This window comes from Plectropomus leopardus, chromosome 4 (genome assembly GCF_026936395.1).
Source record: "Plectropomus leopardus strain MGB_pleo_1.0 chromosome 4, ASM2693639v1, whole genome shotgun sequence".
Lineage (NCBI taxonomy): Eukaryota > Metazoa > Chordata > Actinopteri > Perciformes > Serranidae > Plectropomus > Plectropomus leopardus.
In genome coordinates, this window is record NC_142179.1 from 26,691,309 (window position 1) to 26,716,879 (window position 25,571).

General features: G+C 42.6%; 1 protein-coding gene across 3 annotated transcripts in view; it reads right to left on the minus strand.

Annotated features, from left to right (window-relative positions):
- LOC121944003 (tetratricopeptide repeat protein 28-like) overlaps positions 1-25,571 on the minus strand; it is a 202,664-nt gene that overhangs the window by 64,980 nt on the left and 112,113 nt on the right. For all 3 annotated transcript variants that reach the window (XM_088076969.1, XM_088076970.1, XM_088076971.1), the window contains 3 exons: positions 14,472-14,619; positions 5,679-5,951; positions 4,056-4,186 (listed from right to left, as the gene is read on the minus strand). In XM_088076969.1, the coding sequence (XP_087933095.1) occupies positions 4,056-4,186; positions 5,679-5,951; positions 14,472-14,619 (552 nt within the window). The remainder of the gene's footprint in view (positions 1-4,055; positions 4,187-5,678; positions 5,952-14,471; positions 14,620-25,571) is intronic.

Sequence of the window (25,571 nt, forward strand, 5' to 3'; positions counted from 1 at the left end):
GATGGTATCAGTATAAGTATTAGCAGACATAAGGCCCAGACTCAACAAACTGGCACCAAAGAACTTGTGGCGACGAAGGCTGACTGTTGCTTCATCTCTCGTCGCCTGAGTCTGAAGAAGTTGCACCTTAACACACCGCAGGGACTACAGCCAACAGGCGCCAACATACGTTCTGCACCTAGATGAGAGGAAATAACTCTCTATTCTATACCAGCAGGTGACAGTGGTCTGTATTCGTCATTCAAAAAGGAAAAGCAGAGGACCAAAAGGATGGATTCAGAATGCTGGTTAGCCAGTTAGCACATTAAGACATCTCTATGTTGAAAGAACAAAGGACATTTACCATGCGCTATAGCAATCAATAATACAAACAATTACAAGCTGTTAGAGCGCAACACAGCTAAAGACATAATTTTACCTGGTTTAACAAGTTTGTTTCAATCTTAAGCTCTCATAATTTCAGCTATTTGTTTACTTTCCTCATTAAAGTTTCTCTTTTCATGCAAGTTAAACTTCCTACAGAGTGATTTCATCCACCAATGGGCTTTGCCATCTCAGATGCAGAATTATGCTGAATCAAAAAAAAAAAAAAAAAAAAAAAGAAGCCACCTCGGGCCAACAAGGGCTGACTGGTGCCAATGGTGCAGGACACACTGCCAATACAAGGGAGAGAAGTTCACACTGGTCAATGGGCCAACCGACAGTATGGCATGTCAGGGACCTGATGCATAAGGTACCTAATGACAGTAATCTGTTTCACACATGAAACCTCTGAAATGTTCATGAAAATTCCCTGCACAGTATCATGCGTGAATGGCAGCATGAATCAATATTCAGAGAAATCTGTACCACTAATTTCATAACTCAGGACATACAGTCTTACCCCCTTTAACGCCTCATTTCCACATAGCTCACTGTGTGTATGTGGGTCAACCAGAAGTCCATTCATATGAGAACCTCTGTGATCTCCGATGTATATGCAAAACTTCTGTTTTTGTTTTTTCTAGCCTAACTTCACCTTGAGTATGTTAAAAATATTTGTGGACTTTTGTGTTAGATTTTGGACTGACTGAATGCACTGTGTGCCACAGGTAGTTAGCATAAAACAAATAGGCTAATAGGCAGTTTCATTAAATTCAGTGTCTTGTTTATATTTATAATCGATTGCGTCTATTGTATAATCAAAAAGAAAACAGTTCATCTTATACTGGTAGCATAATAGCTCTCTAAGGTGTAGAGAGTGCACATGGTTCAGACATCTTTTAATTAAATATTTAAAAAACAGGCTGCGTATATGGCAGGTCCTCCTTACTTACATGTTGCCATGAATTATTGGACCTGTTTCTGTCTCCATGTGCACATTACATAAGACTGCACAGCAAAAAAAACGGACACAAATAACGTCTCACGCTCTTCTGTGATGGTGTTTTTATCCCATCATAGGGAGATGCTTTGCTTTTGTTGGACACTAGGTGGCCTACTCTGGCACTACATGGAATTACTGATGCAAAACAAAACTGTGTGTAAATGCAGCGTAAGTGATTAGGTGATAATTCCTTAAATGATAATTAATTTCTATTAGTAATGTTAACATTTTGCTCTCCAGTTTAATTACTGAGATTCGGGAACATGGTGGCAAAGCTAAAACAAAGTCGGCCATGACAAGAAACACAGCCGTTCTAATGATCAGACTGTTAGTAAACAAGCCAACAGCTCAGTCGGATCACCTAAAGCATTTAATATAGAGGTACAATTGACAGTGAGTGGACCAGAAATGTTGGTAATGTTGGTTGTTTACAACTGACAGTTTGGGCTATTTTACCATTCAACTTAATTTTCTCTTGCAGCGATATCACTGCATGCCCGAATGAGTACTATCTCATTATAAGTGACAGGAATGACGGGCAAAACAACAAGAAGAAGTGTTGTAATAAACCAGGTTTTCCTTTAAATGTGGCAATCTATCAGCAAACATATAAAAACTTGAGCTGACAAGGATTGGTTACACACACCCACACACACACATACACACACACACACACTCTAACAAGATCACGGAGTTCATTTAAATGTGTCTGTTATTATCTTCCAAGCTTTTTGCCCACACGATCAAAACCTGAAGCGCAACAGAATCAAAAACCCGCATCCCTCATCATATCAAAGCCACATGGTCCACCAGGTCCTTTTATCACATCAAACATATCACTGTGCATATGATTTCATTAAAGTCTCCAGGAAATTCTCGGCAACTGCAAGGTTCTCTCATTAAAGTTATTTCAATTCACATATTCCTTTATCAGTAAAGATTGGAATAGATGCCACTTCTTCAGTTCAAGTCTGTCTCTTCTCCACGCTCCTAGACTGAAGGCCGCACACTGGAAATCCAGTCAGAATCAACATCCTGTCCCCGGCCTCTAGGAAGTGACCTCAGCTTCAGAAAGGCCAGATAAAACGTCCACATCAGAAACAAAAACATCAGGCTGGCCGTAATGAGCTATCCGCCAGGCTCCAGTGTGTTCTGAGGGAGACCAGGTGGTGTGACACACATATGACTCTGATTAGGGGGCCTTCAGAGGAGAGGGGGGCTGTTAGGGTGGGCTGTGCGGGGCCAATCACGACGTTTTCTATATGATGTAACTATTAGTGGTGTTCGATGGCCTCCACTGGGCCCCAGGACACTCTGGCAGTCATGAGTGGTCCATTTGCCATTTGTGTGTAAACCTGGGGGTGCAGTTTGAGTATTGTTTTCCTCTAAGAAGCAACATGTGAGCAGCATGGGGCCTCAGCGGCTCAAACTGTGGTGCACTGTGGATTACAGCAGCTTGATACTGATATACTGATACTGTACTGCTGGGTCTTTAAACATCATTAGGAGCAGACTCATACTAGTCTGTTCATTGGATGTTGTAGTCCATATATACACACTTGCACGTATACGTACAGTAAGTTAAAACATTTACTCAGACATTTGGCCGGCCAAGTGCTGCTACAGCCAGCCATCGCAGAGCAGTCAAACCCTCAGAGTAGACACTAAGGACTGTTCATGTGTCCCCTACGTCTCTTGCTCATCTCTCTCTCTCTAACCTCATTACATGACTGAGGTTTTTGGCACTGGTGTCTGTAAACTCATAATCATACGTCTGCTCTGGGCATATCCTCAAACTGTTGGAGGGAGAGATGTCAAGGGGACCTCTGGCCTCATTCTTCAACTGTTAGTTTCATCCCGGTGCATTGTGCTGCATTTGACTGGACTGTTTAAATGTCTCCTGATATCAGGGAACACAAACAAGCAGGGCTGCCGGCCTGGTGGGGAGGATAAGGAATGAAGGGGAAACGGAGGCCATTCTTCTCCTCGTGTGACGGGAATTGTGTTGGAACAAGCACCTGCCCCCCCCCCAACAATGACCACAGAGGTCGGCAAGAGAGAGAGAGGCAGGAGACAGAGTGAGGAGAGAGAGAAGGCACCAAACAGTAAAGAAAAGTGGATCAGTCTGTCCAACTCATTTCCCCTCCCTCTCCCTTATTTTCTTCTTCCCCTCCCACTCGTCTTTTCCCTCTCTGCCCCATATTCAAACAACTTAATCTGTGTAAATTACATTCCATAACAGGCGTATGTTACAAAGCCCCAGACTAACTTCAACATGGACCAGATAAACATCTGCATAATATCTGCGTAAATGTTTTGCATTCATAATAAGGTGAACCAGCTGCTGAGGCTATCCTGTTGGCCTTTCCTTCAACCGCCTTTCTCTCTTTCTCTCTCTGTCCTCCCCCATCACCTTCATCTGTTCTCCACACCAACTTGACACCCGTGTTTTTAAATAGACAAAGAGCAGCAGCATCTCTATGTCCTTCAGTCTCCTCCTTGAGATACCCTCTAAACAGCCAGAACAGAGGAATGCTGGGCACAGCACAATCCCACACCTACAACATGATAAGAGATTGAGGTTAAAAAATACTTTTTTAACCTCAATTCATTGTCCTCTGCAATGACAGCTCGCCTGCTCTATTCATGTAGAGACAGCTGTAACTGCTTTCAAGCATGCGCTTCTTACCTCTCTGTCCTTTAGCTTCATGGCCAGAACCAGCTGGTTGCGGTGGTTGGTCAGCGCCTCGCGGTAGTTTCCCTTGGAGAAGAATGCCGATCCCAGATTCCCATGAGCGCGGCATTCCCCTGTTTGGTCACCTGAAGTGGAAAAACCGAAAGACATGAGAAAAGAGCCAACAAAGCATATTTACAGTACAGCCTACGTGATTACAAAGCAACTGGTGTTTATTTCACATCATCCCACCGCCACTGTTGAACAGCGATGTGATGAACCACATCTATGCCACTGACATGCCACGGCACCCTTAAAAGGGAAAGCGGCCATTTATAAGTTCTCCACAGTAGAGCGGCTTCCCTGACAGCTGGTAGTGTTGATCTCAATGCTCCAGAGGGTGAGAGGGGAAAGCCTTATTATTTCTGCCTGACAGAGAGGCCCCACAGACAGGGCCAAAGTAAAGCGCAAGTCTCTGTGCTCCACCTGAGAACCGCAGCTCCTTATCTCCAGCTGCTCTGCCCAGTCATGTGTCAAACTGTGTGGGGGTGGGAAGAGCGGAGCCAGTCTGTGCTACTCTCTGTTTTCATTTTTTTTCCAACTTTACATTAATTTTTTTCTTTTTTTAAATGTCTTTCTCTCAAACTTGCTCTCCTCCTCCTCCTCCTTCTCTAATAGCACCCACACAGTGCATCCATACTTAGAGTTGGTAACATCTATTCTGAGCAGAGAAATGGGTCCATGCCTGCCAATTTCTTGCAGATTTTAATTACGCTAAATTTTGGTGCAAGATGCTCAGATGGGAAAAAATACAAAGGCACAAAAGGTATCATTTTGCTACAAGGCTACACTATCATTAAAAAGTACTGGTATTCCGCTTTCATCAAGATACACGAGAACAAGCCTGAGAGTTTACAGCAATGCCCGCTACGCTGTAATGCTATACATGGGAAAAACGAGCTAAATTATAATGTTAACATACTCACAATGATAATGCTAACATGCTGATTTTGAGCAGCTAAAATGCTCCTAGCAATGTTAAAAAATTAGTTTAGAATATTAGCATGCAAACATTTGCTAGTACAGCTGAGGCTGATGGGATTTCCTTTAGTTTGCAAGTCTAAGGCAAATCAATTACCTAAATAATTGTTATTATATATTATTATCATTATATTATTATATGACATATTTAGAACTAGAGCTCCATGAATGATATTACACTTGTACTTCACCTTCAGTTACATACTTGATGTAAAGTTACTTTGGTTAGGTTTATGACAAGAATGTAACATACATGTTCACTTGGTTTTCCACGATCTGGTCCCAAACGCCAGTCTAATGGAAAAAAGTCCTGTGTTTGTTTGACCCCTCCACCACCCCAACCTGCCATTTTACATGGACATCAGGTCTTTATACTACTTCCTTCTTTACTACCGTCCCTGCATTGGTCACGAGATCGCAGCCTTCCCAACTATGTGGGATACACAGAATTACTGGCTCATGATCACATGGGTTATACACGAATTATGGTGCATTACTTTTTGTAAGTATATGTACCAACAGTGCATGAGAACAGTCTGATTATTTAAAGCCCTAATCTTTCTGTTTATTCCTTATTTTCCAGTTCAGGCCTCTTACCTAAGGTCTTGGCCACCTCCAGGTCCTGCTGCATGTAGCCAGTGCTCTTCTCGGTGTTGCCCAGGGACCAGTGGGCGCTGCTGAGGGCCGAGAAGACGGAGCCGCGTAGCTTGAGGCTGCATGTGCCGATCTTCAAAGCGGCTTCCAGCACCACAACAGAGGCCGTGTGGTGGCTTGCTGTCAGCAGCTCCTGGCCAATCACAGACACCACCACAAAGGGACTTTTGTCCAACTTCATCTTTTGCAGCTGCTGATAGGTGGGCTCGAGAGACTCTGTGCAGGAGGGACATGAGTAAGACAGAGATTAGAAACAGGTTTTAAAATAGGGGAATACATAACAAAGATTGCATTAACTGTGTTACGTGTTTACCAACCCTGAAAAAGGTGCTGCTGTCTGAATTTAGATTGTACTTTTCTGCGGCGGCGGCAGTTATGTTTTGTCCGCCTGGATAAGCGCAGTCTGTAGTTTAACTGAGTGACGGCTTTCACTGACAATTTGACAAGAAAACATGGGGAGCAATTTTTCTGTTCTCCCCACTCTGACTTTCCAACAGCCCTGCATAAAATGGCACAAGTTTAGACCATTGTGGGCAACTGTCTTTACAAACCACAAAGCGAAATTACATTTCTGCCTTCTCCTCATGTCAGTCGATACGGTTGTTTGAGAAGAATACAGAGGGGCTGAGTGGGTTTTGAGATAGAGTTTAAAGAGTGATGGGGAAACTAACGCTGCTAATGCACAACAGTAGCAGCAGCAGAGGAATGCAGAGCTAAGGAGACACACAAGGTGACCTTTGAAGAGGCTGAAAATGCACACAATGACATAAATCAATGGTGGGCCGCACGGGATTCGGGATCCACAGCCCCTCCAGATTACAAAGCCCTCTGGCAGACACCAACATCGAATAACAGGAAGGGGGGCAAGGGAGGCACGCCCAAGTGTGTGTGTGTCTATTGATGCATCTGTGTGTCAGTGAATATTTGCATTCATGTATAGGAGTGTATCTGGGGGATACTAAATTCTCATGGCCCTGTATGTGCAAATATTTTCAGCAGGATTGCTACTAATTAGGTCAAAACGCTTAGCAGGAAACTGCATGGTGTAACTGCACCTGTACAAACTGGCTACGTGTGGCTGCCTGTGTTTGTAGTCTACATTTGAGCATAAGGCACAAGCTTTCCTAAACTGTATCTTTCATTTGTTTAGACAAACATTTAGGCACAAGAAGTGAGTAGTCACAATAGTTCTTGGAAACACACACAAACGCTAATTCACCTAGACACACACGCACACACACACAATATGAGATGCTTCCCCACACAAGCACTCAAAAGCATAACTGATGATGCTCTTTCAAGAGCATTGCTTCTGCTCCAGCACTTGGCAGAATGTCGTGCTTACAGAGACACTGCGTGCATATAATATCCATTCATAGCTTGTAATTGCCTTCAGAGTGACACCGAGAGCTGAGTCATAAATCAAACACAGAGAGAATCCTTTTTTTAAAAAGGTGTCATGGCTGCTGCATTCATAAACAGGTAGTTATGACAACATCAACTTGTGTTGTTTCACACACACATATGCGGGCGCACACACACTAAGACAAACGCTAAAGCTTAAGTGTTTATGAAGCTTGTATCAAGATATGAGGCAAGAATTACAACCTCTCCCTCATTGATATGCACACAGCCAACAGAAAGTCATAACAGAGAGTGATTTCACCCCCATCTTTCTGCCCTTTTGTCTTGTTAGAGGCTTTTTTCAGGGGGCTTTTGCAGTCAGGGCCACACCTTACTATAATGACAGATATATGCCTCATGGACGGAGGCATATATCTGCAATGTACCGAAGAGTTATTCCACCTGACATCTTATGTGAATAAAAACATACATCATGCACTTTCGCTTCTGTATTTAAGAAATGGGTTTGTCCATCTTTCTGACTTCCCTACTCTCTCTGTGAGCCTATTTAGACCTGTGATTAACGTTTGTTTCAGTGATCCGAACACAAGTGGACAGCCAAGTCACACCTGTGCCTGTCATACATGTCCAGCTAACCACTTATGTTCAGATTACATTACTGATTTGCGCACAGTTATTACATCCTCACTTCTGCTACCTGCTCTGTAGGTTGTGTCAGTAAAACTAAAGATATCACTGTCAACAGAATTCAACACATCTCTTTTCACAGGGAGAAACGATGGACGGTCATGCAACACTTTGACTAACATGACATTAAATGGGTAAGTTATGTTGCGTTAATGTGCTGCCACCAAAACAACCACTATGTCCTGCACTGATGACGCATGACTTGTTGTGGACCTATCAGGATGCATTAGCGTTGACACTACAAAAGATGTGTGGTCAAATGCATCTCTGACCACCTTGGCAAGTGGTTTTGGTTCAGGTGTGTCTTGATGGTCGTTTTGCACCTGTTTTTACTGCTCACTCATGATGGGATCAACTAAACACATCTTAAAAGCAGGTATAAACAGGATCTATGTCCACTAATTCCTACTGGAGATGCACATTTTTTAAAACGGGTGACAATAATATGTTTTCATGATAAAATCAAGGCTTGTCATTTTTCTAAAACAATTGGGCAAAGTCATTTTTCTTTAGAAAATGCACTTAAAACTGTCAGATGTAAATATGGTGCATTAGTGAGTATTCATGGCAGTATGACGGTGTATGTGGACTCAAACCAAGTACAAATTCACACCGATTCCAGTTGAGAACTGGTCCCAAACAGTCCGATTCATTGGAATCAGATGCCTTTAAGCTTATAATCTTTTTATCCTTACTGGCATAGTTTTCTGAATGTTGCGCATTGCAAATAATTGTCAAGTTTGTGCGTCTACACTGCTGAAAACGTGCAGCAAGATGGAGCAATGGTAGAGAGGAAGAAACAGTGCTGCTTGAAAATTAGAATTTCATGTGTAGAAACACTGAAGGAATATGCTGAAACATTTTTCAACACAACACGGGCTAAAATTCCAGGAATGCGATATATTTGAATCTCTACATCTCAATGCCACTGCTTTCCAACCAAGCAGCACTTCCATTACCAAGGGTAAATATGTTATAATTACATCAGTGCCATGCAGGCACGGTTAGCAGGTTTGTTCTTTTATGAAGAAAACCTAATAAAAACAAATGCCGTACATATCATTTTTCATTTCATCTGTCTTAGATGACTTGCAGCTCCCTCTGTCACACCTGCTTCTCATGGAGGAAAAATGAGCATGTTCAGGCTCAGACATAATAAAACCTGTGCAGTCCTACTGTTATTCCACACAGAAAACTGATCAGGAATCATAAAGAGAATCAATGAAAAATCAGACACTTTAGCAGAGTTGATAATGGCATGGGTATCAATAAAAGTCATATCAACTCTCATCTCTGATCCGCACCTCCATGCATTCACACGCACAACCTCGGAAACATCCCCTTTGGTACGGCCCCTTTAAGCCAGTTAGCATGAACACACACACCTTCACACACACACACACACACACACACACACACACACACACACACACACACACACACACACACACACACACACACACACACACACACACACACACACGACCTTCATGCCAAATTGCACCCTCTTAGGGCAAAAACTGTGCCAGAGTGAGGGTGGGGAAATTTTCGTGCACTGACCAACCAACTGACAGAGCGAGCTAAAGAGCTGCTGGTTGCAGCTAATAAACTACACTGCCTGTTTTGAATGTAATGAAGGAACATGTCACCCAGTGCAACAGTGGGGCCCATTGATGCATTTTATACATATGTTCTACTTTTGCTACAGAGGCTTCCTTGTTAGTGAGATTCATTCATTTTCTGTTTTGATCTTTTCAAATGATTTGTTGAGAATAAGAAAATATAGAACATAATAACCTTTATCCCGTGATAATTTATTGATCTGTCAAAGAAATACCCTCTTCTTTTCCTGTGTAGGGAGGTCAGATGCCAGGGGCAAGGAAGTTATATAGCAGTCTCTGGTGCTTGTGGTGTTTAAAGGATAAAAAGCACTTTGCTCAAAGGCTCCTCAGCAGGACAAAATGCTAATGAACACAGGCTCCAAATCCTCAACTTTAAGGAAAATGTTTTTAATGGCAAATGATCCAGCCCAGGTAACCGTCACGCTATGAAACCATCTCCTCTATGGTTTATCTGGAGGGAAGCGAAAAAAACCCTTTTAAGTTGGCATATGTGGAAAACAATCCGATAATTAACGGCTAATGGACCCCGTGCACTCTCTCTGGCCCCGAGCAGCTAAGTGAGAGACAGAACTGGAGCAGGATGAATAGTAAAAATATTACCCATGTGATACTGAGACATACTGAGACACAGGCTCTAATATAAATCATTGCGAGAGGCTGATTTCCCATAGCTCGTTCAATGATACAGATGGACAGCGCTGATTTCGCAGGAAAAATTGCTGCCAAGTGATCAGTAATGGCAAACGGAGAGAAACAGATACAGTAAGAGGAGGGAGGTGAGATTGCACCAGTTTCCACCTGTGTGAAAGACCTTTGTGGTTGGGAAATACAGTATGAGTCACATGAGAGAACAACAGCTGCTTGACTCTGGAATAATGAGAGGAAACCTTGATCTATTCAAGAAGGTGGGAGTGTGTACGTCAGGGAGAGAGGGCTGAATTGCATATGACACACTAAGAATTGGGGCATTATACATATAATATTAACTTTACTGCGGAAACAAAGCAAGCTTTGATGAATCCACTACACACTGTGTCCTTGAAGACATATGCCTTGATATCGTTCTCTGAGGTTCGTTATTTGTCTTCCCGTGTTCTTAATTTATTTATCTGCTCATTTGGTATGGATGTCTTCAGATGGATCTCTCTGCTCTGTGGCAGAAAATAAACATAAAGGTGCTTTTGGGAGGACTGTAAACATCACAGTGTGACGAGATGTCGGTGGTAAGATAAATGACTAAGATAAGTGAACACTGCAATCACAGGCGAGAGACAATCAGCTCTTTCTTGGTAACATGGCAGCAACATTGAGTTTAGACACAGAAGGGAATACAGTGGTGTTTGCAGAAATGCTATGAGAGATTAAGACTGTAATTACAAATGGATTACAAGTGGGTTTTTTTTTATAATTACAACCCAAAACAAGAAGGTGGAAAACACTGACTTCATGTATGTGGGCTTAAAGCCAGATTTGTGGCTCCAGGTGAAGAAGAAAACGTTCTAAAAATGTTGCTAAAGGATCGGTGTGTAAGATTTAGGGGGATTTAGTGGCATCTAGCAGTGAAAATTGCAGATTAAAACCAGCTAAAAATTCACCCGGTTAAAATTCCTTCAGTGTTCAGTGTGTAAATATAGATAAAAGCTTAATTCTAAGGTATCAAAAACACCCAATGATTCTTATTTTTAGGTGATTATACACTAAAGAAAACACACTTATTATATTATATTCCATTTCTGCCAATATATCCCCCTACATCCTACACATCTTTAAATCAGTGGTGTTGAGGTAATCAGCAATCTGAATCCTGAGATAAATGTACTACTGTATGTGGTCGACAAACGCGGTTGGCAATCTTTTCTCCCCTCAAAGGAAAGAAAGCAACCCTTGCCTACCTTTCACTTATCAGGGGACTTTGGCTGAGTAACACTGATTATCCTCCCTGTTTGCCGGCGTAACATTGATTATCATCCCCCAGTGCCAGGAGCCCCTCTGAGAGGATCATTGCTCTTAATCCTTTGACCTAGCTACCTCCGCAACACACCTTGGATTACGTCCTCTGCTGGTTGCCTGGCACCGTGGGAAATAGGGTAAACAATTAAGAGATTATATGGCTTGGGCTAAATGTTGGTCTTCCCCTACAGAGAGGACCCATTCTGGTCCATGATGCTCACGTCTGGGCTCGCACCCAAACCCTTTCTTGTTTTGGCCCCGGCGTCAGGCTTATACACTCAGTGTTGCTCAGATGGGCTCTCCATTCTTTATTCTCTTTGCAATATTTTGTTTCTTCTGGATTTGCACACAAATATTCAGAGGAGCGCTGTATTCAATCATAGAAAAACTGATTCCTCACTGAACAAAGCCCTTCAGAGCTGCTGATCTCATTGTACAGTTCAGTAAATTTTTGGATTATAAAACAAGGCTGCATTTATTCACAGGCGCAGTTTTCAACAGTTTGGGGGGGGGGGAGGCGATGACAAAGAAAGGCTGCAGGATGACTCAGGCTACGTTGGCAGTCGGTGCCATCTAGATCTGAAGAATATTAAATCCTCCGCAGTGGTCATCTGAAGTCAAATTGTTGCCAGGTTTGTTTTGAGGCTCATTAGGCTGCCCCGCACTGATTACTCACGGACAATCAGGTCACCGCAGTTGGCTGATACAACAGATAATAATCCATAACAGAAAGAACACATTTTAGTAACAATCTTGGCTTGAATGGGCTACTTATGAATCCACTCAGCTTTAGGAAAAAGGCTTACACAGGGGCAGATGCAGACAATGGCATTAGTGCTGGATGCTCATTAAGATAACGGGCTATCTGTGTGTGCGATCAGCCCGTCCGACAATAAGATGTGCTGAAGCTGCAGGCGTCAGGCCCCACAGTCTGGAGGTAAGTACTTGACACCAACAGTCAGTCAAAAAGACAGAAAGACGGACAGATAGAGAGATGGCCTGCCTGCCGAACGGGTGAAAAACCTGACAGGTAAAGTCACCCCAACACACTTCTTGACTGGCAGAGCGTGAGGATTATTAGACAGAAGTTGTGGGACATGTGGAGATGGTGACAGACAGTGACACCCAGACACATGTCAACACACACACGAACTAGAGTTGTTCCGATACTGATAGCGGTGACAGAAATGCCTCTGATACTGCCTAACAGGCTGAATCTGGTATCCTGGGGTATGCAAGTCTATGAACAAATCTGATGCTGTGTAATTAAACAAATAAATAATAATTAAAATATTCCACATCTGGACAAAACTTGCCTTTGAATCCGTCCCCTTAACTGTGTTTAAGTTGACTGATTCTGGTCTGGCATCGAGACATGAATGAGCGGTTTGTCTTAAAATAAAACACAACCAATGAGCGCCGCAGTGGGACTAACGCCGTTTTCAAGCTGTTGTCATGCGTGGGGCTGATCCACACGTGGCTAAAGGTCTGCTGTAATTTTATTGAGTGTTTTTCCATCACACAACATGGCAGGTAAAACAAGTTTACCTGTTGGAGGTGAGCTGTTTGCAGAGAAGCAGTAAGAGTCAGCTCTTCATCAAACATCTCATTGTGGCTGTTTCTGATCCTACTCTTCCTCCGTGCAGTATTAGTAGACTAATTACAGAAAAGCCACGAACAAAGTTCTGCCTATTCGGTGATTAACACATTTCCTTTGATATAAATTCTTCACAAAAGAAGCCCCCTACTGTGCGCAGTATTAAAGCTTTTATTGTGAAGCAGCAAAATAAGGAAATGTTGAGTTTTCATCAGCAGTACCTTAACACAACAGCTGTATAAAGCTGGAAGTGAACATGAAACTGTAAAATAAAAGTTATCTAAAGTCCAAACAGGGACGCAGGAGAAAACTTAACTCCAAAATACCGAGATTCAGTTAGAAGCTACAAAAGTGCAGAGAGCTGGACGCACACATTTTTAACAACACTCTGGTCTCCTGAACAGACAGGAGATGAGTGTCACAACACATGCTTGTTTGAGGGAGTGAAGGGGGGAATCTCCTCTCATTATTGTCCGACATTACGGTTTGTTTTACTTCTCCACTTTTTAAACCCCGGCAAAATGGGCATGTTGGCATGGCTACGCATACGCGTGAACTTAAAATGATGTTAGATTCAGGCAGGGAGGTTCTCTAGTGATTCGTTTGGGAAGATCAAATCTTCTTCCCTCATGGAAGTTGGTTAGAGAGGACACAATGTCAAACTTGGAAACAGCGTTTAGTGCGTAAACAATTCTGTCTGATATCAGGCAGGAACAAAACTGCAGTATTCCCAGAAATCAAGTTTTTTCGCTGTTCTAAAACAAAAGCTGATACAAATAGTTGCGCTGTGCAGCCACTGGAAACTACTGCTTTGAGTGTTGAGGAAGAATTGATCACTATCAGGTGTCAACAGATTGTCAGCTTTGACGATTTTTGGGGCCGATAAGCTGACAAACATTTGTAATTTTGCCAATTACCTGTATCGGTGTTATTGTAATGATCGCAGATTACATTAATTTATTAATTAAAAAGTGCAAAGAAAGTGTCAGCATGGCAAAACCTCAGGGAGCTATTTTTATTCATTTTTATATAAATTTTCACTTGGCCTTCTAAAAAAAAGTTGCTGGGATACTGCTGTATATGATGTTAAAAGTTTCAGTTTTGATTAAACATTTTCTAAAGGCTTTTAAACAAAGTTTGTGTCGAGTTTGTTATATTCCAAATTCTAAATTTTGACAGAAATATTTTTATTTTTATTGTAAATGCATATCTGTTCCAAATGTTTGTTATTGGTCTCATTAATAACTTATAGTCAGTATCAGAGGGTAACATGATATCAGTTTGTCCCAAGAGTTCCCAAGCCATGCCATACAACAATCATAGCAATCATCTCACATCCATGTAGGCTTATTAGTATTCAGATGTTCTTTTATTGGGATTTTTTAACGCAGTGGTTTTGGATTTGTACTCGGTATCAGCCGATACACACGTTTAAGTATCAGAAACAGCATTGGTAAGAAAAAATGGCATCAGAATATCGCTAATATGAACGTATTCAGCTGTTAAATTTCTTACCTCGTAACGGCGACTTCATGGCGGCTTCTACCATGCCCACCAGTAGCTGTAGGCTCTTGGGATCTTGGGCTAGCCCGGAGGCGAAGGCGGCCAGTGCGTCGGCATGGCGACCAAGGTACTGAAGGGCAACACCCTGTCGGAAGTATGCCTGTGGAGGAAGAGAGGCAAGAGTCATCAGAGCTCCAAGTCTAGTGCCACAGCAAGGGGCTTTATACAAACACATTACCAGACACACTCATTTCACGCCATTTGCATTTTTCCACATGAGCAGTTTTCTGAGCATGGCACCTCTCTCCTTTGTATTCCCATAATAGAGTGATCACTGGATTTTTTTTTGTACTTGTTAATTGGATTATAAGTTTTACATAAATGCACGTTACACTCTGGCTGCCTGCCTTCTCAGGAGCAACTATTGTTTTTCTCTTGAATATTTTTTTTTCTTCTGTTTGCTGTGGGAGTGAAGTGCACACAAGTAGAGAGCTGGGATTTCTCCTGGGCTGTGTTAGAGAAAAAGTGAGGAGAAAGAAAAAGGAGAATGGAAGAGAGCTACTTACTCAAGTCGGTCTGTAGCTCCATAAAAGAACAGCCATAAATACTTCAGATTGTGCATTCCCTTTGTCGGGGCGCTGGTGTAAAATAATAACACAACTGGCCGGAGTCTGTTTTTGCCAAAAATGTTACATCAGATGTGTCATGTTTTGGATATGTGAGCAGTTCTTCAAGCAAACAAAAATTAACTACATTTGTCATCCAGTCAGTTATTCACAGAGCTGAGAAAGTCACATTGTTGGGAGGACAATAATTCAGCACCGCAGAGATATAAAGTGCATGCGACTGCTGACATACTGTATCTTTCTGTGAGAGACTAAATTGTTTTGGAACATTCTTCAGATTGAAAACTAAAACAGACGCTGTCTCTGGGATCCAAAACCCCATCAATAAGTGTGTTTTTTTCTCCTCTTCTTCACAAAGTCAGTTTGGACTCACCAGAGGAAAAGAGATGTTTTATCCAAGCAAGTTTGTGACTCAGTATGTTTGTGTCTGAAGCCTGATCACAAAATAATCCGAGTGAGTTGTTAAACCTGACTCTTGTCCAGTCTAACAACAGCAGCAGAGAGAGACGGAGCTACATCCAGCTCATTATTCACGATCCAAACCACTAAATCCCCTCAAGAGAAAGCTAACTGTCTCAGAATAGTCATATCTAGGCTCGTGTGTCAGAAACGCACAATTACAGCAGCAAAGCATCATGGGGGAAAAGAGGGATAAGGATTGTGTGAGGCAAAGAAGCAACAGAACAAGGTTCCCACAGCTTAAGGCAAGTTAGATTTAAGACTTTTTCACACTCCTTTAGTGGCACTTGGAACTAAATATAAGACCAGTTCAACAAAAAACTGAAGAAAAAAAACAAAAACAAACATGAACCGACATTTATTACTTAGGATTAGGGACAATGCTGCCCAAATGTTAACTGTAGTATAAAATGTGGCTTGTTTTTCTCTTGTGGTGCCCAACAGAAATGGGGAATATCTGGCGTTTGTGTTTGAATTCAACTGTCTTGATTCCCCTCTAGCTGACTTTTGCATAAAATACACGGAGCCTTGTATGCAGTACCTTGCACCGGTTTCAGTCATGCCATGAAATCTTGGTTAAATAGCCAATTTCTATTGAATATGCACTTCCCAATGTCATCCAAGGATACAATGACAGCTGGCTGGCAGACAGCGGATCCTCTGTTCTAAGAATCCCTGCCGGAAACAAATGATTGGTGTTGTTTGGCCTACTGTCCTGACATGACATGGATGTGAGAAGCATTCATTAAATTATTATTTGAAAAAAAGCCATGCTACCAGCTATTTTCAAATTTTACAATGTCAGAAATAAATAATGAAATCCTACTGCCCATGTCTTAGCATTGTAAGACTTTGGAAAGTTTGATCTAAGACATTTTAATACCAGTTAAGGCCTTACATTTAGATTGATTCTTTTAATGCCTTTTAAGACTTCTTAAGGATCAGCAGGAGCCCCGATGGAATATGTCTAAAATTCAAACTGTCATCCTGAAGATGAACGCCATCTAAATTATAAATTCAAATTGTTATTTCCATGGCCTAGAAAAGTTCAGTCAATATTTGTGAACATGAGCTACTCTCTCTCAATGCCGGAAACCAGAGAAGTAAATGTCAAACTTGTGATGTCATCAAGTATAAAGTCTGATCTACAATGAATGGGAGGCTGATTTTGTGCAACCAAAGAATGTTTGTTTTCTTTTTATACTCAAATGAGCTTTATTCAGTTATGTTGTTGTCAATTATTAAACAGAAAATGTACCCATATACCCAGAACATCTCCCTGGCTCCTCTCAGTGTCATCTATAACAGCTTTAAACATTTGTCTATGGGGCAGCTCCATGCTTTATACTCATGACATCACACATTTGAGCATTAGTTCTCTAGCTTTTGGTTTTGGAGAGAGCTGTCACTGCTTACTGATATCACTCTGGCTTACTTAGACCATAGGAATAACGTGTATGAATTTTGAAAATTGGCATAATTCTCCATTAAGAGTCCTAACCCTTCCCTCTCTGGTGCTATTGCGTGGCTGTGCTTATGTGTGTGAGGAAGTGGCAGTCCAGGCTGCTGTCTGGTCACCTCCTCAGTGAGCAGGCAGTCACTCCACTCACAGCCTCCAAAAGTGACACCAGGGCTAATTTGCTATTAGCATCTAAGAGGCCTTTTCATTAGTCTTCCCAAGCTTCTCTGTTAGCACCGCTAGGAAGCAAAAAAAGCGGGGAGGATTAAAGAAAATGAGACATGACATTGAATTTATAGAGACCAGTAATTAATTTTGCTTCCGTCCGAGCCCCCCACTGACTACCAATCTCTGCAGACCTGCTGCCCCCCTCAACATCTCTACCTCCCTTCGCTTGCATCACAACTCCATTGAAAATGACGAGGACAGAGATTAGATTCAAAGCATTAACCTTTGTTCTAACACTGTTATTATATGAGGGGAGTGCAGGCCGGGGTATCCGCTCAATATTAATTGCATCTAGTGGCGGTGGAGTTTGGGCAGGACGCATTGGCGAGAGTGGGGAGGCCCACAAACGTTTCGCCCGAGGGAACAAAAGACATTTAAAAGCACTTCTCCCTTTGATTAGATTTAGCCTACAATATGACTGCTCTCCCACAGATCTTTCTTTCATTCTCTTAAGCGGCGTGCCCTGACTGAGACGACCAGGGAAAGAGGACGGGGAAAAAGATGAATAAAATAAGGCTTGCTTCTAACAAAATTTTTTTTTGCCATCTTCTTTAATCCTTTTATTTTACCCTATGCTGTCCTACATAAGGCTGAAAGACCAGACTGTGCGTAGAGTGCATTAAAATACTGCAAACACAAGCACGAGAATAAATGCATAAACGAAAGAGCCACGGCGAAAATGACAGAATCAATGTGCCGTACGGCCTTATAGGATTTTTTTTTCTTCCATTAATCTCCCACTGCTTTCAAAACACATCATGAAGCCGCACAAAGACATACACACACAATATAACCTCAGCCTTTGCATAATCCAACAAGTCAATTCAACCAGTGATGCTCATAAAACAGAGGGCTGACTTGAATTTACATTACGGCGGCTGAACACCAGCGTAAGGGAGCGCCAAATAGTGCATAAGAGGACAAAGCTGCAGATACAACATCAACAGGTTGGCTACGCTATGAAGCATTACAGGAGAGGGGAGAGCAAGATTTTACCCCTACACAACCACTTCTTAATTCACGCTTAACAGGATCTTTTCTAAAAACACAGCAGCATCTGCTTAGAGCTGCAGCTACACCGATTAGCACAACCTCTCTTAGCTCTTAGCAAGTCAGAGCGAGATAGAGAGAGGTACGGCACAGAGAGTGAGACACAGCATTACTGGGAAAGATAGGGCTCCACAGATTAACTCTGCCCTTGTCAACATACACAACGTAATGGTACAAGTGTTAATCTCTGAGCCAAAAACCATCTCCCTAACAGGATGCATATTAGCGAATGACTCCTCCAAAGGCAAAGTTTTCACACAGCACAAGGCCCTCCTAACATGTGACACATCTGTAAGGCATCTTGTACAACATGACATCCACAAAGCAAGACTTCTAATAATGTGTTTTGCCTGAAATTCAGTCCAGGGTTAATTATTGAGCCTCTCCTCGCCTCCTCTATTTAATGCAGCAATGTGCTGATACCACAGAAGAGTGGAGCGAGTGGGAAGGTTTGTCGTTTTTACCCGTGGGTAAATTCGGGGAGCGCTAATGCGCATGTGTGCCAGTACATGTGTGTTCATTTTTGTGTATGTGTGTGTGAGCAAAAGAGAGTGAGAGAGAGGGAGAGAGGCTAGAAAACACATACGAATAAGAGAGAGGATAAAAGCTTTTCTTGTTTCTCGAACATTTTAATATTTCATGAATGCTTGTTTGATGTAGTTTTAAATATTCATGTTTTTATGCTTTGGAGGAAGAGGGAAATGATGCAAAAAAAAAAAAAAAGTTATTCACTGTGGTACACTGTGCTACACACTGCAGGGATCCAACATTCTCTGCACACATATGCCCAAACAAGCTCGCGCACACCAGTCGCATATGCTCCCCTTCCATCTCTAACAAGACACTTACAATGAAACACGGACAATTTTCTTTCAGTGACAGCTCTGTTGTTCACAATAAGGCCCACAGTCAGAGCAGCTGAACAGAAAGTTGACGAGACTGGGACTTTAGCGTAAGAACAGCTGTTACAGACTGCCTTCCTATTAGCAGATTAATGCCTCGACATATGTCCTTGCCCCCTTCTTAGGACCCTCTTCAGTACGCCGTAACCCCAGGGGTGTCATCAGCCCCTGGGAGCACGTCTGTGTTTGCACTTGTCTATCCTTGTTCAAAATCTGAGCCTAACAGGCTTAAAGGAAGAATTCACTGAAAATGTATTTTGAGTATCTGTGCCAAACAGATGTGAGCAACAGAGCTATCACTGGGCATACGGTAAGATAAATATACTCAATTTGCACATTCAGGATTCTGCCTAATACATGTGATTATACAAAGTTCCTTATCTAGCATCTTAAAATGAGATAAAATGCTGACAAAACAGAGCGTTTCTAACAGATGTGGAAAATCTTGTTAAGTCAACAGGTCAAGAGCCAAAAGTGTGCTGCAGGAATGAGTCCTAAAACATGGGAATGAGTGAGCATTTTAGCACTCCTGGTTCCCACATCTTGATGTCAAAGGGTTTTTTTAAATATGTTTTTGGTTAGATGCCTGCAATAAGGTCTGTGGTTAACACAAGCTAAAGGGATTTTCAGCTTTTGTGCAACAACATAAAATACATCAGTAAATACCCTAAAATGAATTATGAAGCTTTTATGTGTCTTTTGCTAACAAGCAGCTAGACTAAACTACAGAGCATCATCACGCCGGACGTGCTGAACATGGCTTTGCAGCCTCATGGTGGGGGCGATGTTAGTCATGTGACCTTGGTGTAGTTTGTTTGTACGTTGGCTTTTTACTTCTGGTGCTCATTTTTGAGGATTATCTGACTGAACAAAAGTATCATAAACATTTGTTTGCCACAGAGCTTATTTTCTGCAATAATAAGAAAAATGTTTCTGTTGTGAATGTGTCCCTTTTTCAACAATCTGTGTCCCCTTTCTAAATTAAAATGTTTTTGCAAGTCCATGACAGGCAGAACTTTTCGGCATTAGTAGTTTGTAGGGTTTTGTCTTGCAGGGTGGATAATTGATCTGTCGATCCGGTCAGAGCATATCAGATCAGATCAATGGATGAAAGCAGGAGATGGTGCAGAGGCAAGTAAATGGAAACTTTAAGACCCAGCACAATGTTAAGTTTCACCTAAACCGCACCTGACGTTGTGCCTAGAAACTGCTCTGCATCCTGCAAGTGTGGTGCAATGAATAATTAAACAGCATCATGACACCGCTGCCTATTACCATATGCGTGTGTGTGTGTGTGTGTGTGTATACATATATAGGCATAGATATATAGATAGATATATACAGATATATCCTAACAAAAGCTGCAATGTTAACTTTCGGGTCAGCCTGCAAAAAATGGTATCCCTACAGCACACTATATACTATATGTATCCTAAATCTACACTTATTTCCTCAGGTTGCACTACGAGATACATGCAGTGCTTGCGAGACAAATGCCTTCTTAAGACTGCCAGATCTTTTTGTTTACCCTATCCTGAATCTGTCATTTTCAGCAAGAACTCAAATTGCCAAGGTAATTTGTAAATTTTTTGTATCAAGGGCACTGGAGCTGGAAACCTGCCCATGTAGTCAGGTTATTTACAGACAGTTGAAGCTGTTTCCTGCCACACATTCAGAATTGTAAAATCTCAACCAAACTGATGTCTCTCTAAACAAACAGCACAACTCCCTCGCCCACAGTGCAGGCAGCCTGTCACTGAACTGACTGCTCAAACTGTGCTCCGGTAGCCCAAGGACTTGTGCGGCTTGCTGTGCCCTGATCGGTGATCAGCAATAATAGAGATGCTCTCAAATGTGGAAATCAATAGAAGGCGCGTAAGCTCCGTTTAGACCGTGCCACACCCTTCATTGCTGTGGTGTGTTTAGGATACGCCTGCTGCAGATGGTTTCTGATCACCCACAGGGCAGCTGGTGCCACTGCGACGACTCTCAACAGAGCCCCCGCTGCTGACATAATGGAACTAAAATCAGACCATCAAATAGGGACAGCAGGCTGCAAATACACTGCACACACACACACACACATATAAATACAAACTGAAGAAAAATACATCAATAACTCCTCAAGAAAACCACCCATCTGTCTCAAACAAACATGTATTACTTGGTATCAGCTTTTCACACAGGCAAGGACGCTAGGATCAGATTAGCACTAATGGTGTGACAGGAACAAAGGGATTGCTGCCTTTCTTCCCTCTGTTTCTTTGGCTCTTTAGGTGTCGTCGCCTGGTCTCCAATGTGACCCAGAAATGTCATGTGTCGACCAGGGTTTTCAGACATGCGCCTCCGCCATCCCTCGCAAATCTCAACCACTACACTTTCAAGGTGACACAGTCGATTCGCAGGGTACACAAAATGTCAACTGCTTAATTTAATATCCAGGGATAACTGTCGGCCATGACAAATTAGCTGGGAGAGCAGCTAAAAAAAGTGAAATGGAATGATTGCTGCTTTGGGCCTTCTGCCCTTCAACTTGACAAGCTGAAAGCCACCGTACAGCACAATGGCGCCTGTACTTAATTAAATCTATTTCTGAAGCAAAGTGTGTGTTTCTACCCATCTTCCTGCGCCTCACTGCAGGTAAAGATCTCTTTCCCCCCCAGGAGTGAAAAGGTCTGGGGTCATTCCTTACAGAGGCGGCGGTCTGGGCATTACACCCATCGCCTAGGGCCAAACATAAACCTCTGGCCCTGGGGTCACCGGGATAGAATCATGACACAGCTGCCTGTCTATTACCATCTCCCCAATCTAATAAGCCCCAACCCTAAACCAGCAAGCACCCCTGACCCACATCGATCATGTGTGTGTGTTTATCTGTGTGTGTCAGTGTAGAAAAAAACTGTGACAGACTCATTTTTCTTCACTCTGAGTGAAAGATCTCTGCATTAATCGAGCCAATCGATGAAAAATGTTGCATTTTCAGGATTTTGTTTTGCTCTGTATGCTGACCTGGAGGGCTTTTAAACAGAACAACCCTGGTCGAGTCTACAGTGATTTTATGTTAACAACATGTGCTACAGCAAAGGTGCATGTTAGGCACTTATGCAAGTCAAACTGAAGCACCTCACAATCTGCATGTAGGTAGACGCAGTAAAATATTTATGATCCATTGATGTATACCTCCCTAAGGGCAATGCAGACTCCAGTGATTGCTGTTTCAACCAAAGCCCTTAATTAGCCTATTAGATTAGATGGCTTTAATGAGAGCAAATTAAACTGATCTTTCTTTGTCGAGCCGGCAATTAAAGGGTAAATGTTTCATTATTCAGTGAGTGGCGACAATAAGTACCCAGGTACAATCCAGAATTCCTGGTAGAGGCTTCAGCATGAGAGACATTGTAGTACTCTCTCACGGGCTGCGAGGAATCGATTAGCTGGCTCACATCAAACTGGCAGCCAGCACCGGACTTCAGATTGGAAAAGGTCATAGTCAGGTATGTGGAATCAATGCTGAGCACTCTGTATTCACTGTGTCTTGTATTATCCAGCCGGGGGGATGGTTTAACGTTTTCTAAAAACAATTACCAAAAGACAAAGAGAAGCTTCAATAAAGAAGGTCAGGGCTTGCGATCGAGGAAGTGTCATGTGGTGCACATCCATTGTGACAGTCAAAGTGAAATAGAAGGGAAAAACTGATATTGCTCATTTATCACAAACAGATGAAACAGCACAATGGTGGCAAGCTGTGGGGTCGTGCAGTGACATGCTGTCACAATACACTGTTTGGCAGAGGGAATTCAATTTTCTTTCCGCTATGTGCATGTCCAACATAACTGGGGGTTTTCACAAAGGAAACACACCAATGGAAAGCGATAAAGGAGCAGATAAAATGGCAATATGCTTGCAGCTCATTCTGAGCATGTTAATTCCAATGTTAGAAAAGCCATGTCACACTCTTCCACTATGATTTATAGCCCGATTTGTCACATGGATGCAGCTAGCATACTTGCATTCTTATTAGCATCTTAAGAGTCTTGAGATGTGAGGCTGAGAGGGTCAGGGTGCTAAACAGATTTCCATGCCCCTCTCCACTAGATCCTTTGCTCTGCTCTGCTTGAGCATTGTGCACAAACCCCACAGCCACAGGGGCTGACTCTCAATTAAAGTAGGCATTAATTACTTAAAGGAGCTTTAATCAATCAAGGCCAGATGGTGAACCTGAAAAAGAGAGCAAACTCAGAAGTGCTTTCCACCCCGACTAGACTAGAGGTGCCCATAAAAGGCTTTATTACAAAATACCTGCAAGGCTTACATTTTATGGTGTATTTTTGCAACCAAAAAGGGTAAGCAGGCAAGTAGCTTCAATCTCTGCAGATGAATGTGTTGTCACTGTGACAAATAAGCAATACGATAGAACTTAAACTAATTTTTAGCAATTGTGGGTACTGATTATGCAAAGCCAATGCCAATGCAATAAGCAGCTCTGACCATATGTGTCCCTGATGTGTTCAGCCCCACAGAGCAGACAGAAGAGGCTACTTGGCCCCGGTGCTGTACTCTCCTGGCCTGAGGCTCCATATCCTCCATCTTCATTTGTACTCCCTTAATTGGCTTTGACAGTGAACTCAAGCATGGCTGAAAAATACCCTCCTCTTAGTAAACACTGGCTGAGAGACACATGTTCTCAACATGGGAAACCAGGCGTCTCCATTAGCCATTAGGATGGGTAGTCATGTCCAACTGACCCTCTCTCTCAACGCCTCTTCAAAGAATGACATTCGGAGCTTCACATCTCAAACGCTGTTGCCATCTTAACTGATGCATTGCATTTCTAGTGGGAGACAAAGGCCAATGTACCATAGTGCAGAATACAACATCATATTCACAAACCATTTAGCCTGAGCAAAATGAAAGCTGTTCAAACTGGCATTTTCGAAGGTGTGAAAAATCGGCTGCCAAGCGAGAGAAGCATTGAGCCTGAGGTGTATTTTGGGGTTGGTTATCATTGCTTGCTGAGTTTGAAGATCCCAAAGAGAGACAAAGTCCACCAAATCATTACCCCCCCTCACTGCTACACACTAGGCACTGCTCCTTGTCAGTGTCAGCACTTGTGTTGGGTTCATTAGGTTGCTCTGGCCTTGGTGGGAAGTTGCTTCATCAAACAGGAGTCAGCAGCACAGGCTGCCTGACAGTGTGGCTTCTCCAGAGCTGCCCTGCAATACTTCAAAAGACTCACAGTCAGCCTTTATGGAGAGCTCTAATGAAAAGCATGGCATGAGCCGCTCTGCTTTTGATTCTGCTGGTAAGGAGTCATACATGATTGAGTAAAGGCAAGTTGAATCACAGATAAGGCGCTGAGAGGGCTGGAGAGAGGAGAGCGCAGGGTGAAGAAAGACAATGGTGAGGTAACCCAAAGGGTTGGACTTAAAACTAGGAGGAGGTGGGAAGGCAGCGGAAGAGTGCGAGAGACAGAGATAAAGGTTAGCACATGAAGGACACCCAGAGATGCCACTTGTTATTCCTTCCTAGTGTACGATACATGTCTGCTGCCATCCAGGCTATCAGAGCTCTTCATTGTGTATGACCTGTTTCTCCTTCCTGTCTCCCAGTGCAGCAGCAGCATCAGTATACTGGGCTGTGATGGCTGTAGCGCCACCACATTGCCATGCTTGTGCACACGGAGATCTCCCCAGCTATTACCAGATAAATGCACTTTAATTCACAACACATGCGGCAGGGGTTTATATATAGACTCGCTAATTCCCCCTCGGCCACACTGCAATATGAACTCCTTGCTGCACCAATTTAAGTGTGTGATGAGTCCCGCGCGGACAGGCTCTTCTACTTATCATATATATGACATGCTCCGGCACATTGCTGGGAAAGGGAGAATACCAGAAGCTGGAAAAAAAGTGCGATTATGGGTGGATATTTCATTATTAATGAGGAGTGGTTTTCAGGGCTTCTTTTCTATTGAGAATTATCGGTCAATCCCATATATAGTTGAGCTTAACAGTATTTTTACGGGAGATGTCACACCCACAGAGGAAAAATTTTAACAAGCACAATGCTGCTAATGCCCATAATAGCAACAAGTATTTACTATTTTAGGCTGAACTCCTGACAGTCACCTCCCATAACTTGGCTAATTGGCAGAGTTCTACTGAAAGGAGGTGTCTGCCTCTGATAACACTGAGTGGTCCTGTAACACATCTGCACAGTCTCTGCTTTAGCTCATTAAACAGCAAGTTCCCTCAGCGTTCTTTGGCCATCACCATGCATCATTAATTGTGTCCGCCTGCTAATCACGTTAGCAGTATTTCCCTGGCTTTGATATCTAACTCTGCGCATGCTGCGTGACTCGACGGCCTGTCCGATAATAACATGA